This window comes from Pelodiscus sinensis, chromosome 23 (genome assembly GCF_049634645.1).
Source record: "Pelodiscus sinensis isolate JC-2024 chromosome 23, ASM4963464v1, whole genome shotgun sequence".
Lineage (NCBI taxonomy): Eukaryota > Metazoa > Chordata > Testudines > Trionychidae > Pelodiscus > Pelodiscus sinensis.
Genome location: NC_134733.1, coordinates 22,704,458 through 22,721,530, shown reverse-complemented (window position 1 = coordinate 22,721,530; position 17,073 = coordinate 22,704,458). Strand labels below are relative to the sequence as shown.

The 17,073-nt window shown below is 45.3% G+C and overlaps 1 protein-coding gene across 2 annotated transcripts in view; it reads right to left on the bottom strand.

Annotated features, from left to right (window-relative positions):
• Positions 1–17,073, bottom strand: part of AJAP1 (adherens junctions associated protein 1) — a 148,481-nt gene that overhangs the window by 11,070 nt on the left and 120,338 nt on the right. Inside the window, exons 3-5 of one of the 2 annotated variants that reach the window (XM_075906275.1) lie at positions 14,477–14,564; positions 6,459–6,701; positions 4,032–4,163 (exon numbers count right to left, since the gene is read on the bottom strand). In XM_075906275.1, coding sequence (XP_075762390.1) covers positions 4,091–4,163; positions 6,459–6,701; positions 14,477–14,564 — 404 coding nt within the window. In that variant the 3' untranslated portion in view covers positions 4,032–4,090. The remainder of the gene's footprint in view (positions 1–4,031; positions 4,164–6,458; positions 6,702–14,476; positions 14,565–17,073) is intronic. The other variant, XM_075906276.1, reaches the window with a different exon arrangement.

Genomic DNA, 17,073 nt, shown 5'->3' with positions numbered 1-17,073 from the left:
AAAACTATGCTGCTACCGTTTGGGCAAAAGTCTTTTTCCAGAAAACTGTTCCGGAAAAGGGCCAGTGTAGACAGCACAGTAGTGTTTTCTGAAAAAAAGCCCCGATTGCGAAAATGACGATCGGGGCTTTTTTGTGGAAAAGCGCGTCTAGATTGGCCACGGACGCTTTTCTGGAAAAATTGTTTTTTCAGAAAAGCGTCCTGCAAATCTAGACACACTTTTCTGAAAATGCTTTTAATGGAAAACTTTTCCGTTAAAAGCATTTCCGGAAAATCATGCCAGTGTAGATGTAGCCCACAAGAGGCCAGAATTCAGGACAGGAAGCATGTGAAACTCAAATTTCAATCCACAGGACTTTGTGCAAACCCATTCAATTTCTATCTCTGAGATATAATCTCTCTGAATTTCGGTTTTGAACAAAGGCCACGAATCAAAATGAAATTCAACCAAATCAGACAAGTTTTTTTCCAGTTTCAGGTCAAACTCATGTAAAATCTCTGTCATTTTCAAGATGACTTTTGGAAATCATAGTCCATGCCAGGGTCCCAGGAAATTCCTGCTAAATTAACAAACCTTTACCAACTTGGCCTGCATTCCGGGTTTGTAATTGGAACGGGATGAGCTATCCATCAAATTTCACACCTTTGGATTTGCAAATCCCGTGAGGTGATTATGATTACTATCCATTTTCCTAACCTGCTCACATTCCACTAATGTTTCAGGAGAACATATTTCAGCCTCTGAGTTGCTCACACATTTTTCTCTGCTGGTGGTCCTTGGTGTATGCAATAGATGCGTTCAACTATCTGCCAGAGATAGAAGTTTCCCCAGATTTCAGCTAATTTACAAAAGCTCTGTGCAGACCCATTCGTGTTTTCTCTTCTTGAGTCTGTCGCCATCTCCCTCACTAGCCACAGATCCTCTTTCCACCTGGGTTTCCCAATCTGTGAATTGAGATAACAACAACTACCCACCAATCAAAAGTGCTATAAGGTGCAACTAATTAACTCTTGTGAAATGCTTTGTGCTCTGAGGAAGAAGGGTGCTACAAATGTTCAGTCTGATATCATTTTTATTATTCCATAAATGAAACTACAATTTGGGGCAACTTTCACTACTGGATGTCGAACGATGCCCTGTGGTGGCCTGGATCATGCTACGATTACTCCAATCCTGCATTTCTTACCCATCCCAAATGCTCAGTGTGAGAGGGTTAAATGCTCTGGGAAAAGGCATGCAGAATCCCGCTGTTGTATGCGAGGGTGCTGCAGAGTAGTTCGAAATAAGATACGCAATTTGAGCAACTCAACTTATTTCAAAATAGCTTATTTCGTAATTCAGCACCATCTGCGCAGTGCCAAATTTCAGAATAACCCGCTATTCCAAAACGTCCCTTACTCCTCAAGGAATAAGGTTTACAGGGATGTTAGAATAGCAACCCTGAAATAATGGGCTTGCTGTGAAGACGTGGGATAGCTATTTCGGGATTCCCAAAATAGTATTGCAGTGTAGACGTAGCCATAAGCGGTTTTGATTTTTCTAGCAAGTCTTTCCAACGCTGCTGAGATGCAGCTGTTTAAAGCTACCTTTTCTGGTGCTTCCAACTCCAGCCAAGATCTGCACATCTGCAGCAAATGGCTGTCGAATGAAGTCAACAATGACTTCTAAATACATTTTTCCACCACACACAATCCGGAACCAGCAGCCGGGAAACGGTCCAGGCTCACTGTTTTCGGCAGGGTCCAGCCAGTGACGGCACGGTGGAAGCAAAGTGGAGGGTCAAATAATTCCCAAGCTAAACATCTCCATAGAGTCAATTCAAACGACTTGTCCTAAGAACACATTGTCCTAAGTAGTGAAGAGTGACCCTCAAACCACTCCATTCGGCCCAGCTAAGGTCCCAGTTCTGCAGCCCCCTATATCTGTGAGTACTTCCGTAAGTCTTGGGAGGCCATGCATGTTGGCTAGAGACCTTGCCCCATGTCATTTGGGATTAAATCACCATGGCACTACAGGAACATTTCAAAAAGAGACCGAGCCCAGAACTGTACACTATTGTTATTCCCACAGAATTTGGAAGGCTGGATCAAAAGGGACATGGAACTAAACCATTCTTGGTAGGTGTACTAAAGAGCAAAATTAACCTGAAGCAGAGAGTTGGCCTTTTCACGTTTACCTCCTGCACCCCCGGGACAGGAATTTCTGCACTGCTTTTTTCTACTAGCCATGGGAGGCTCAGTTGTGCCATGGAGGGGTGGAGACAGCTTACAAGGTATAGAGTGTTTATCATAGCATCTTTCTAAGATAATGGAAAAGCCCTGCATCCATCTGGGTCTGATTGGTACAGAGATTTTACCATCACAAAAATGAAACTCCTCCAGACATAAACCAGGTTCTTGGCCGCCATGTTCGTCTTCAACTACGAAAGGAGTGTTGTTGGCAGCTTTAATCAGCATGGTAATTCTAGCATTGCAGACAAAGAAGCACTGTGATGCAAATCCTGATCAAATATTTGCTGTCTGGTTTATGCCATTGTAATCAATGCACTTTCCTAGACAGGTGCACATTGCTCATTGCCTGCCCAGACAAAACCATACCAAGCCACAGCAAAGACTATTAACTTTTTTATTTTCTATCCATTCTAATCTAATTACATTTCTGTGTTCAAAAACTGAGCATCATGTTAAAAAGGTTATTTCAAGTAAGTCGCAGTTAGGGAAGGTTGGAAATTTCATTTAGAGTGAATATGTGATTCATTACAGCAGGGATTTGGAACTGACCAATTAATTTGCCTGAGCGCATGGCTCAAACTGGCATTGCTGCCCTACAGTAAAATGCCACATAGTTAATCCTAATTGCTTTTCCTCCCACTGCTATCTGCAATGCCACCTTCAAAAGAAAGAAAAGGAGGAGGAAATGGTACCAGGTTAAAAAAAAGAGAGATTTACAAAAAAAAAATACATTTTATACTACTTTGGATGCATCAGCCTACTGGCTCTGAACAATTACTCCGCAGATGGGAGATACAGAGTTTCCTGGGTGGTAAATTAATAGGTAGCAGGTTTAAAACAAACAAAAGGAAGTTTTTTTCATTCAACACACAGTCAACCTGTGGAACTCCTTGCCAGAGGATGGTGTGAAAGCCAGGACTTTTAACAGTTTTCAAAAAAGAACTAGGTACATTCATGGCATTTAGGACCATCAATGGCTATTCGCCAGGTTAGGTAGGAATGGTGTCCCCAGCCTCTGTTTGTCAGAAGCTGGGAATGGGTGACAGGGAAGGGATCGCTTCACAAATCCCTGTTCTGTTCACTCCCTCTGGGGCACCTGGCATTGGCCACTGTCAGCAGATAGGACTGGGCTAGATGGACCTTTGGTCTGACCCAGTCTGGCCTTTCTTATGTTCTTAAAAAGTCTTTTGTCCCTATTGTTCCAGTGGAAGCATGAAAAGGTTGCTTATTCCAAAATCCCAGCTGTAGGATCTCTATTTTATCGACAGACTATGCATAGAATCAGTGCAATCTCTGCACTTCCTTCATGCAAGAAAATGTTAATCACAAAAGGAAACCATTTAATAGCACTGACGGTCACAACATTTGTTGTAAGCAAACAAGTTCTAGAGATGTTCCCGCGGGGGGCTCAGAGTCTGGATCCAGGGGTGAACTTCCTCAAAGGTTCAAGTGAGCTCTCCATTGGGTGATCCCATTTGGCTCTCTAAAGTGTGGGAAGCCATCCCTCCGTGAAATCCAGGGGTGAACTGGTCTTGAGTTTCAGTTCATGCCCATCTCTGATTCACTGAATGGAAAAGCCAATTTGGTACCAAGTCCTCCTTTTATCTCAGAAAACATTTACCATCCCTCATCCGGGGCACCTTGGTCAAATCGAATGTTTTTCAAAAGGCATCAGCTTCCTGATAAGCATCCCGCTGGGAACACAATGGTGAAGGAAACCTCAATATGCAGGGAAATGTTTGTTGTTATGTGAGGTGGAGTGGGTGGAAAAAAAAAAAAACTTGTAAGAGTGGTACGTACCAGGAAATAGACACAGGGCGTCTGCCCTGCCCCCAGGAAGTAAAACAGACTTCGGCCAGTCAGCAGGAGATTTCAAACCATTTCTCAGACACAAAGGCCACAGGAATTAGATGCCGATCAGAAGAAGAGGGTCTGCAGCGAGCAGAAAAGTGGGCTTGCGCGTGCTGGTACGTAACACAACAAGCAAGCCTCGTCAGGCCTGCTGCCAAAGTTAGCGTTTTCGTTTTTCTTAAGAGGAAAATATTCTCTAAAATAATGCTTTGAATGGGCATATTGGCCTTTGCAAGGGACGGTGGTACGAAGAAGATGGACTTGAATGCCGTGTGTTTTCAGTGGAAATGGAATATATTGAAAGATGGTAACTCTTAAGCCAATTAAGGATGCAAATCGGGGGGAGGAGGGGAGGCTCTTAGAGAGTCACAGCATCTCCATGGTTTTAAAGAATTTCTTTTCTCTTGACTTTTCTCTGGAACTACTTTCCTGTTTTTCCCAGCTTCAGTGCAAATTAGCAACCTCTGCCCACTGCAGTGACACACAGAGATTGGTCTCCTGAAAAAGTGTCATGCATAAGGGGACAGCTGGTTTATTGCTGGCAGAACATATGAACTTTGCTGTTGCCAGTTACTTACGACGTGACCGTTCAGACTGAAGCAGGATTCAGAGAAAAGAGTAGAGGCCAATATGTTCCCACAAAGCATTACCTTAAGACAATAAAAAAGCAATGAACCCTTTCCAATCAATGCCCATACACCAATGGACGGCATTAACAGCAGCGCAAACGAGACACTGACAGTGATCAGCATCATGCAGAGACAGGACAAGAAAACAGAACAACTCCCGCCCCTTGTGACCCAGCATTGGTGGCTGAGGTTCATATGAGAATTACCATGTTCATACACTCAATGAAATGGTTTGAAAATCCTTGCCAATTCTCTGCCTCCCAAGATCGGAGGAAATCCCAGAATACGACAGCTAGCAAAATTCCACGTGCACACACACACAAAAAATAGTCAAAGATATGTTTATTATAACTGTTTGCTTTTAGCCGTCTGCTCTTTACACACTAGGGATAAAGGACTTTATAATAGCTATCCCTTAGAGTCCAACATGGTTATACATTTGAAGAAGGGTTTTTTTTGGGGGGGAGGGGGCTGTTATTACTTTTTCACTTCCAATACATTGTTTTCTAGCTTTGACAGCAAATATCCATTTACTGTGCGGAGCAATTCAGGAAAATCTCTGCACCAATCAATCGTGAAAATCCTCATCCTAAAAAACACACACAAAACTAGCAACACACCCAGCACCCCATGCAATTAACCCTTTACTGAACAGCTAATGTTGTTAGTATTTCTTGGTGGGTAAAGGTAACTTACCAAGTTCTCCAAACAGCCTCATTTCCACACAGACAACAGACATAGAGAGGCGTGGCTAAAATCTTTAATTTCATATTCCATCACCTCCCCCTTATTAATGCATCAGTTTTTCATACCAAACAACATGGAATTCATGCAGCCTGAACAGCTTGCCAGACGCCACTTTCAAAAGCAGCATAGAAATTCTGAAAGATGGAGTTCTGGTAAATTTCCTTTCTTTAAAATGCGAGAGGGGAGTTTGAAACTGCTTAGTACTACTCAACAGCACAGCTTCACAAGATGGGTTTCAGATAAGCCCAGTTGACAATGCAAGGACGAATGCACTATTTAAAATTACTCTATTACAGGCATCAGAAATAATGTCCTCTGGCTATGAGTAATCATTCGTCCTTATTTTGAAGGCTGAGAAGTTTGGTGTTCCTAATTCTACATCTTAGATGGCACTAACCAAACCATACTCATAACCAGGAAATGCATTTGACTACAGGTTGAACCTCTCTAGTCTGGCACCCTCAGGAACCTGGCTGGTGCTGAACCAGAGAATTTGCCAGACCATGAGAGGTCAGTATTGTCTAGCAGCATCACCAGCGCTTGCAGTGGGCTCTCAGAAGACATTCAGGGGTAAATTAGAGCTAAGTAACAGCACAGAACACTGAGCGCCAGGACTGGGGGCTGTCAACAAACTTTATGGGACTGCGGGAAACAGTCACACCCATGCTAAGTGGACATCCGGCGAACTGAAATCGCGCCGGACCACGGTTGTTGCCAGATCAGAGAGTGCCAGACTAGAGAGGTCCAACCTGTGGTTAAATCTGGGAAGGAAAATGCACACCATGGCTTAAAGAACCATGAGAATCAAGTAGTGTCAATTTCCTCCACTACTGGATTTTGTCAATATCTGCTATTAATTGGAATTCCTGTTACATACCAAAATAATAACTTGAGTGTAATAGTTATGGAGAGTTCGTTAACCCCAAATAAATTTGAATCCTTTAAATGTAAATGTGCATAAGAGACTGTAAGGCCAGAGACTGCCCAATGCTTGTCTTACCTGTTTCCATTGAATGTTGTTTTATAATCACCGGGCGAATGTAACATCTCCTCTGTATACACGGGCATCGGGGTCCGGACACACTCATGGGAGCACTGTAGTGTCTCATTGTAGGCCGTGAATATGTCCAGGTTACTGGGCACCCGGGCTGGGGTGAAGTCCGTCAAGTTCTGGCAACTCTCTTCCTGCTGATTGATTTTGCGTTGGTGGCTGTTCCGACGGGTATTTCCACTTTGCACACAACTGGATGTTAATTAAAAAAAAAGAAGAAGAAAGAAAGAAAGAAAAAAGAGCCCAAAATACAACTAAGAGAGGAACTTGCATTACCAGCCATTAATTATACATCATTTAATATTAGATTATAATTCACAAGCACTTTGGAAAGATCAGCCATAATCAAGCAATCAGTTCTCTTTATTTATTTTATTTTTTGTTTAAATTTAAATTTTAAATGTGAGCCTATTCTCAGAAGAATTACTGAGATAAGTGGTGCAGCCGTATTTGCAGGAAGTTCAAGGTTTCTTTGCAGAAAGATTCTGAACAAGAGCAATCAACTTAACCCTTTGTTGTCCTAAAAGCTATTGTGACCAATAAAGTCAGGAAACCGGTCTGAGAGAGACAGACTGGGGTCCAGGGAACATTTATTGCCTGACAACTCATTGAGTGCATGAGTCTACGGAAGAAATTTGTACTTCCGCCCCTTCCATCTAGAATAGCTCATGAGTTTGACATGGAGGGCCATTCTTCTTTCTGGAAACACACTGGATGTCAAGATACAGATGGACACAAAATAGGGCACCTGCCACACTGACATGAAATGTCCTGGACAATTTGAAGAACGATAGGTTCAGTCGTGCAATTGAAAGATGGTGATCTAGAGAAACATTTTGTAGAACAATAGAGAAAAGCCGAATCCATCAGCACAATAATCAGAAACCTGAATAGGCTGGTGCAAGATCCAAATAAATGGTGGACACTGGTGGATGCCAGAAGGTGCGTGAGGATAAAGAAGAGAAAGCCATACAGCCATTTGTTATTACAAATAATAACACCACGAGAAAGGGATAGGGAAAAAAGGGGATGGAGGATCCTTAAGATTGATGAGGAACACTTATATCTAGGGGTAGGCTAACTCTACCCAACGGTGCAGGATAAGCATTGGAGGTGCTTATCTCAACTCCTTTGTTCTCCCTATCCCCTATAAAAAAAGATTTCTCATGAGGTGTACAACCCTCCTTGGTTTTGGCTGAGTTAGAAATAATTTAAAAATTAGCTTCCGAGGGGTCGTTAGTCTGTAACTGGAAAAACAATGAATAATCTAGCAGCACCTTAAAGTCTAACAAAACATGTCGATGGTGTCATGAGCATTCGTGAGCACAACTTATTGAAGAAGTGGGTTGTGCCTACAAAAGCTCATGATCCCATCTACATGTTTTGTTAGTCTTTAAGGTACTGCGAGATCATTCGTTGTTTTTTAAGATTTTTTAAAAATTAGCCTCCCTCGTTCTAGTTTCGGTATTCTTCATAAGCACAGTCCTTGGAAGAACCTTCTCTTACCACCATTTTTTTTTAATTATCCTACCTGATATGGTTGAAACACTCAGGTATTTTCACTTCTGGAGTGAAATCCCAACCCAAATTAGGTCAAACGTAAAGCTGTCGTTGACTTGATTGGTAGCAGGATTTCATCCCTGATCTCTTCCACACACTCGGCCAGCCAAGAGGAGTTGTGTTCCTAGTATTTCCATTCCAGAAGAGCCCAGAATGGTTAAAAATATTGCTGAAGTTTAAAAAAGGTCGGGGTGTCCTTTTCAAACTTGTGCTGAGCCATGCTTGTGGTTGGAACCACCATGGCTGTCCACATTTTAAATAGCATTGTCCAAAGATATAACTGAGGCTAAGAATTTAGTAGGATTCAGGAAAAGATTAGGGGCTAAATTCTTTGCTGGCATAATTCCATTTGAATGGATTTATACCCATGGAGAAATTAAAGGCAGGCATTTGTATGTATAATGGGAATAGCCACAAGCGCACTTGATAGAATATTGTTTTTTCTCTCAGAAAGGTTATTAACCTTTCTGTTTCAGCTCATAATAAAACAAGCTAGCTGATGCAGGTGAAGAAGTAGCTTTCCCTTGAGAGCCTATTCCTCCATAATTGGCCATTACGGGCATTCATCCAAAGCATCTGCTACTGGCCATTTCTGGAGACAGAATAGTGGACTACATAGAGTCCTGGTCTGATCAAGCTTGGGTGCTGAAAGTTAGTTGCCTCCTTCCTGAATAGAAATAACATAGTGTGCAAAACCACTGAGCATTGACTTCCATGGCACATCGGAAGGCTTAGCACGGTGGTAGACCAGGCTGCTCTTATTTTCTAAAATCTGGATTTATTAAGATTGAAACTTTTACCCTGTAGGCTTGAAAAAGCTGGTGATAAGTGGGAATTTCAAAAGTGCCTGAAGAAATTAGACAATCAACCCCCACTGAAAGCTAAGAGGAGTTAGACACATACGTATGTTAGAGGCTTTTGAAAATCCCAACCAAGAACACTATAAACCAGTTTCACAGCTGGTTTAAGCAGGAGCAATTCCACTGATGTTCATAAGTTATACCCACTGACACCAATGATGGGTTTGACTCCTTGGCTGTGTCTAGACTGGCAAGTTTTTCCGGAAAATCAGCCGCTTTTCTCTTAAAACTTGCCAGCTGTCTACACTGGCTGCTTGAATTTCCGCAAAAGCACAGACTTCCTACTGTAAGAAATCAGTGCTTCTTGCGGAAATACTATTCTGCTACCGTTCAGGCAAAAGTCTTTTTGCGCAAAGCTTTTGCGCAAAAGGGCCAGTGTAGACAGCTCAGATTTGTTTTCCACAAAAAAGCCCCGATAGCGAAAATGGCGATCAGGGCTTTTGTGCGGAAAAGTGCGTCTAGATTGGCACGGATGCTTTTCCGCAAAAAGTGCTTTTGCGGAAAAGCGTCTGTGCCAATCTAGACGCTCTGTTCCGAAAATGCTTTTAACGGAAAACTTTTATGTTAAAAGCATTTCTGGAAAATTATGCCAGTCTAGACACAGCCCTTATGTATATCAAGATGACCATCCATCACACCCAGAATAGTGATCTGTACAGTTTGCACTGATGTTTCAAAGTGAAAAAGACCTCCACAAAAGAGAACCAAGTCCCATTTTGGGAATCTGCACAGACACTATAAACTGTGCACTGCACAAAACAATTGCTCATTCCAAAGTGTTTATAAAGCGGGTAAACTACTAGCCTCATTTGATACAACTGAAAACGTGAGTCATGAGTGGTTATATGATTTGCTCAAAGTCACATAGGCTCTGGTGCAAAGGGATGCACAATTACACATCTCATCTCCTGTATACCACTCTTATTATACCATCACACTGTCTTCCTTGCTTCCCAGGTATATACAAGGATTCAGCATACAATTCTGACAAAGATTAGAGCTGATCCATCACAATGCCACAGGGATTTTTGGATTTTTTTTTTCTCTTGCACAGTATCTCTGAGTGAGATCTCCTGATATTTTGTTATTTGAAATGATCCATTTTTTGTTTGTTCTGGCAGAACTCCCCTCCCCCCCCACACACACACACACACTGGAATGATCAGAAATAGTTCTCTCCAAGTCTCGTTGTTGGACATGGGCTGATGAGTTGAGATTGGTCACATATATCATGCAGTCTTGTTTCAGTTTTCTGTTTTGAAGCATGCATAAACTCTGGCTAGTTGAAAAAGAGGGGGGAAATGGGAAAACTGATTTTTGAATGTTTTCCTGGTTTTTTTTCATTGAAATATTGACACATTTTTGAAAATTTTGTAAAATTAAACTAATGCTAAATTGGTTAAAAAAAAAAGAGGGCAAAATGTTATGGACTCTCCTCCCTTTTCCCAGTTCTGTCATTAAAATATGACATTTTGATAATTTGTTCATCTATATTTTGAAATCACAAAAGATGGCTAGGTTTAATAAGCAATTCTGCGGTGAATTTCAAATTTGCTTGCTGCACATGCTTTGAACATGTGACAGTCTCTTTCTGTGAGCATCTATGCCAGGAAAATTGAATTATGGAAAGCGACAAAAGGGAGCCACATGGATGTCCAAAGCAAACTCATTTATAAATTTGAGTAAATATTCTCCTTGACTGTTCTTCAGTATTTGTCCAGCTCCTAGCAATCCCTGTCCCTTTTAGTATGTGAACTCTCTCTTTGACTCAAACGGCCAGTGGAACAGATCGAGAATGATTATGCAGGGCGTACACTCATCGAGATTAATTTACAAAAGGCCACCTCATCCTAAAGATGCCTGGTAGATGTTAAAGATATGTCTTTCCTCTGGTGGCCACCAACACTATTACAAGGCGGGAGCCATACTTAATGTTGACGTCCTTCCACTTTTTAGAATGTCTTCTGAAGAGGCTAATCACAGGCCAAACAGTGATGGAGGAACTAGCTTGAGTGAAATACAGCCGCTCTCTGAGTTACGAACAAGTTACGAACAAGGTCCATAACTTGAACTGTTCGTAACTCGGACCCCATTGAGTTACACGTGACTGCGCTGTTCGTAAGCACGGGTCGCATTCATAACTCGGGGACCGCCTTTACGACTGCTCCATGGGAGCTTTGGTCGTAAGTGCAAACGGTCGTAACTCGACCGTTCGCAACTCGTGGGAGTGGCTGTACAAGCTTACCAGGATACTTCAGCTAAACCCCAAAGATGGGCAGCAGTAGGGACCTTACTCCATAACATGCTGAAGTCACCTGGAAGAGGTCCACTGGTGTGAATAGACTCCAGATGAACCCCTAGAGGTGTGAGAAGTAAAATGTCAAGTTGTGATCGTGTAATCCACACACCTTTGCTACGTCTATACTACGAGCCTCTTCTGCAAGAGGAAATGCAAATGGAGCGCTCATTTGCATTTCCTCCTCGGATCCTTTTTGCGCAAGAGGTTTTTGCACAAAAAAGTGCTGTGTAGATGGCTCCTTTTTGCGCAAAAAACCCCTTTCGCACAAGAGCCATTCTTCCTCATTTTTTGGACGGCCGTTCTTGCGCAAAAACGTGCGGAGCGTCTACAGTGCACACACGTTCTTGCGCAAGTAAATTTACAGTTAAGCGTCAGAACAGAGAGCTTCTTGCACAAGAGTTATTCCTCTTCCCATGAGGAATAAGCCCTCTTGTGCAAGAGCTCTAGTGCAAGAAGGCAGTGTGGATGGGCAATAGGGGTTTCTTGCGCAAGAAACCCCTCTGGCTAAAATGGCCATCAGAGCTTTCTTGTGCAAGAGAGCGTCCACACTGCCATGGACGCTCTTGTGCAAAAGCACGTGGCAGTGTGGATGAGCTCTTCCACAGGACCTCTTGCGCAAAACAGTTCTGGAGCGAGTAGCCTGCAGTGTAGATGTAGCCTCAGTGTGGTTCACTGTCCCATGCAGTGGCACCTAGACCACAGCTAAAACCAAGAGACCTTTACAGCATGGCCAGCGAGCCAGATGGCTTTTAGCTCAAAGGTAGAGGCCCCTATACTGAGTTTCAGAGGTCCTAGGTTCAAATCCAGCTGGTGGCGGTTTCAGTCAGTTCCTATGGTGTTCCTAACCAACTGGCTGAATGAAACTCTCCCAAAGGAGCTCGCTCCTGCCCAATTCTGAAGCCCCAAGAAGTCTGCAAAACACGCAGGTAATTATTTGAACTCAGCCAAATCTACCAAGTTTCTGGTCTTATGCCCTGGTTGTGCCGGGGTCATTCTTAATGATTGTGGGTGTCTTTCAATCCACTGAGCTGAAATGTTATGTTATACAGGCAGTCCCTGGGTTACATGGATCCGACTTATATCGGATCCCTACTTACAAACGGGGTGAGGCAACCCGGCACTAGCTGCTTCCCCCCAGCAGACCAGGGAGACGCAAAGCTAGCGCCTTCCCCCCCCTCCCAGCAGACCAGGGAGACGCAGAGCAGCTTTTCTCAGCAGACACCTCAGCTTGAGAATAAAGGACTGAGGGAAGTGAGGTGTGGGAGAATAGAACTGAGCTCTGGAGAAATGTTTGGCTAGAGTTTCCCCTACAATATGTACCAGTTCCGACTTACATACAAATTCAACTTAAGAACAAACCTACAGTCCCTATCTTGTACGTAACCCGGGGACTGCCTGTACTCTTAACTATAATCCAGCCTCTTCCTTTACTCTCACCTCCCTCCTCCTTTCTCATCGCTAGAGTTTGGCACTCCCATCACTCATTATAGCCCTCGTTCAGCAAAGACAATGAACGCAAGCTTGCCTTCAAGCACCCGGATAAGTCACTGGGACTTAATTACATGCTTAAATGCTCTGCTGAATAGGGATAGGGTTCCGCATACACTTAAAAATTAAGCCTGTCCTGATATTCAGAGGCTGAGTTGTTCAGCAATTTTGGAAAACTGGTCCCCTTTGAGAAGTCTCAAGTTGGGCACCTAGAAACAGAGGTATCCAAAATCACTAGTGACATGAGGAATCCTTGCTTTATAATCCATAGTTAAATGGCATGTGGAAATGTATCTCTCTGCTCCGGGGCTGACAAGACGGCTTCCTCTAAGAACGTTACACACATTTTCAACCGTTTCATTTTTGTAAGTGTTGTGCCATTTTTCTGAGTCTTTCTCCATCCCTAGTTGGGATTTGTGTTCAGAAACATCTCGGTGGAAAAGGCTTGTGTAGTCTTACTATGGAGGACGTAGGCTGAGCCTTCTCAACCCTGTTCAATAAGGGGATGCCTGACTATCCAACATCTCAATATATATCTAGCATCAATTTTATCCAGTCACCTGAGGAGAATATTGGGATCTCATAGGGGAAATTATACTGTATGACAGCTGTGCTTTGAAACGATTAGAGAATATAGTTTCTGGAGGGAGGAAAAAATCTACCATAGACAGGAGGCCTCAGAAATGTGTAAAAGAGAAGGAGAGTTACGCTGCTTTTTTTCAGACTACCCACAGGTGCAATAGCATTAGTACAGCCAGCAAAACTGACCTCAAAGTAGGACAATTTCTCTTGGAAAATAGGTAAAGGCAGGAATGCCTGAAGCTAAGAAGTAACCTATTTTACTATCTGGATAGCTGATGTTGGAGAATAAATGAGAGCAAATTAGGCTAGAGGAGCACATGAGCACTCCAGGGGATGTGGGGACTATAAAACTGGATGCATTCAAGAGGCTCAGAAGATGCATACAATCCCTAGAGCTGCAGGAAAGGTCAGAAAATAAAATTACGATCTGCCGAGCTAGTCTTGTGTTTAAAGGAATAGCTTCGGTTCCGACAGAAATTCAGCATACGCACCATAAGTCTCCAGCCATGTTGTTCTGTTCCGGGTAGGGCACATTGCCTTTGGGGGAACCCAGAGGAGGAGAGGAAGTGACTGTCCCCTTCCCAGAAGATGCCACGATTAAGACTAGCACTTAGAAAGTGAGTGCAGGGCCGTACTTTGCCAGTGAGAAGTCCGAGGGGTAAGCTGAATCCTTTTGCTCTGGCAATATGCCAAATCCCAGACGCGAAGGCCAAAGATCAGAACAGAGGCTACATGACTGCATCTCATTTTAAGTGTTGGGGACGTGGGGGGGAGCGAGTGTATTGACTAGCAGCACCCCTACACTGCCCTCTTTCTGTCTTTCCCTCCCACATCACGGCCCGTAGCTGGTGCACCAATGGTGGGGTGTTTTCTCATGGCCATTGCTGGTTTGTTTTCCATTCCCACAAACACGGCCGGATAGTGCAAGGCTGGGCATGATTCCAACTGCTAGACAGAAAGGCTGAGTTGAGGGACCTGCTCTGAACATCTCAAACTCCACCGGGATTATTATCATCCTACGTTTACATTCTGGGCGTTTTGTTAGGGCTCATTCCCAGGATGTTGAATTTTAAAATTCTTTGCAATCCAAAGGAACTCCTATTCCTGCCCCTCCACCCCATTCCCAGTCTCCCCCACCACACACTCCAACACCAATACAGATTTCCAGGGGTCCTTACCAATTTTTTAAGACAAGAGTTGTTATCAGAGCAGCTATGACCATGATGAGAGACACTGTGATTGTGATGATCTGATGGACTGCCAGACCTGTGAAGAAAAACCAAAAGAGAGTGGAAACAGGAACCCAAAGGAATCCAGAATCATAGCGAACAAAGACCCAAACGGCAGGTAAAACATCAGGCTCTACAGAGTAGAGGTAGAGCAAACAACGAGACTACAATTCCACCCTGGTTTTGTGGGGATGACGCAAGTGTGTAAAGCCTAAGAAAGATGTACAAGCTGTTCCCACTAATTTTTTTCCATCCACGTGCAGAATAAATTTTGTTCTGTGCACCAAAGCATGAGCAGCTGTGCACCACCTGTAGAAACACATGCTGCCAGCTGAGGGAGGCTGTGGGCACTTTGCTAATCAGCTGGGTGGCATTTGCATCGTTTCTGGATGGTGGCCCAAGCGCTCAGCTTTCAGGGAACACTGCTGGGGACCCCAAGAAGGCCATGTGGCTCTGCAATTGACACTGTCCTTGTGTGCTTGGACCTGAGTCTGCACTGACCATCTCTCCCTAAGTAAGCACAGCAGGTTCCCATTGCTCCTTCCACCGGTCGTTCTGCTTGGGAAGGTCCGTGCCACCTGCCAGGTGCTGCTTTTTTTCCCTATCCACCCTCTTGATAGGTGCTGCCTCTGTCTCTATGAACAGACACCCCCGGCCTCTGCTCCCCTCTCCTGCCCACAAGCTTTCAGCTCTTTCTGTTGCTGCTCCAGGAGCCTGCCTCCCTCGCCCTGCACCTAGCAGCATGAGCACTTGTCACTCACTCTCTGGGGTACCCCATTTGTGTCTCAGGCCACTATAACCCCTCCAGAGCTGCCCCTACCCTGCCGACTCCCTGCTCCAGCGCCACAGAGAGGCCTGTGCCCAGGGCTTGGCCCCGCACGGGGCTCTTGGATCGGAACTGACTGGCTGGCAGGCAAACCCTCTTGAGTTCCTGGATCCTGCTCTGGTGTGAACGACATCACCGGGAGGCCAATGCTCCCTTCCACCAGCACGGGCCTCTGATCGGGTGTCATTCCATTAGACAGTGCATGGGAATGAAATTTACATGCGCCACCAATGGCTGCTGCCTTCCTGAAAAACCTAGCCCACCCTGATAGCCTGCGGGTAGCGGTGGGAAATAGCCCTCCCCCTGTAAGCTCTCCTTGTCCACTGAGGTCCCCCAGGCTCAGAGGTTGCTGCCCGAATCAACCCCCAGGGACGTAGCCTGAGATGCAGGTTGTATCTCCCGTACCCGGGACTCTCTGCTCCAGCAACGCCGTGATCCCGCAGGACGGCAGAGTCCAGGCAGAGGGAGGTCTGGCCGTGGGGCAGGAGAGCAGTGAGGGGAGGGAGCAATGACTCAGCTGGGAGCCCTAAGGGGCGGGGAGAGCACCGTAGCTGGGCAGTAGCAGGGGCCAGCAGTGGCCACGAGGCTCTGGCCCTGACAGAGCAGCTCCGGAGCTGGCCGCAGCAGGGCCAATAGGAGCCGGAGAGCTCCAGCCCAGGGAGCGACAGCTGGCCAGGCAGCAGCAGGCTGGGCTGGAGCCATGGAGGAGGGCAGCGCTTTCACGTGGACCTCCTCTGGTCTGGCAAATCCCCTCATTTTGGACCAGTCGGTCCCGAGGGTGCTGGACCAGGGAGGTCCGACCTGTACTCATCCTCTCGCTGCTCCCACCGCTCCGCTTCCCGTTCCTCACCGTCCGGCACGGCCAGAGGGGGATACCTCGAGTGCGGTGGAGTTAACCGTCTTCAGGAAACACCCCTCCAGACGATCCAGCATGAGCTGCTGCTCACTAGCGGGGTCACCGTCTTGTGCATCAATGATGGGTTTTTTCACAACCCTTTTCCGAGAGGTGGGTTTAGCTGAAAAGTGCTGGGTATCCACACGAGAGCCAGCCCCAGGACCCTGGCTGCACCAACTCCCCCCACCCTGCACCTCAGCTGTGGCCCAGCCAGCCAGGCCGAGAAAGCAGCCCCATTCCCGGGCAGGTCCCAGCCTGTCTGCTGAGGCTGCCCACCAGCCACCTCCGAGGGCTGGATTCAGGGACCCCACCCCTAAAAACGAGAACAAGATTCACTTGCCCTCCCAGACCGTTTCACTCAGGGCCAGCGAGCAGCCACCGGGCAGCGGCAGTTTAATTTTCCGTCTCACATTATATAAAATAATCTTTAAACCGAGCTTCTCATTTTCTATCCCCTCCACTCTGTTCCTTGTCAGCCTGAATTAGGCATGAGGAGCTGCAGAAACATAAAGACACGACCCCTCTGGAGGAAACACAGAAACTCCAGCACCGCTTTGTAGCGAGACAGGGAGTAGCCAGAGACAGCAATTCCAGCACTAAGTGTGCTCACTTAGATCAATGGGCTCATTCCCTTGTAATTCACCTTACACGGGGCACCGTGGGGACAGGTCGCGTGTCGTTCCTCTCGGCGTGGCTGTGCGTGTGCATTACACGTTGTAATTTTGTAATGGGATGACTTTGCTGGCTGCAGCCCAAGGACGCTGTCTTCCACAACCAGATGCTAGAGCACCAGTGAATTATTATGCAAGGGCACGGTATTTGTAA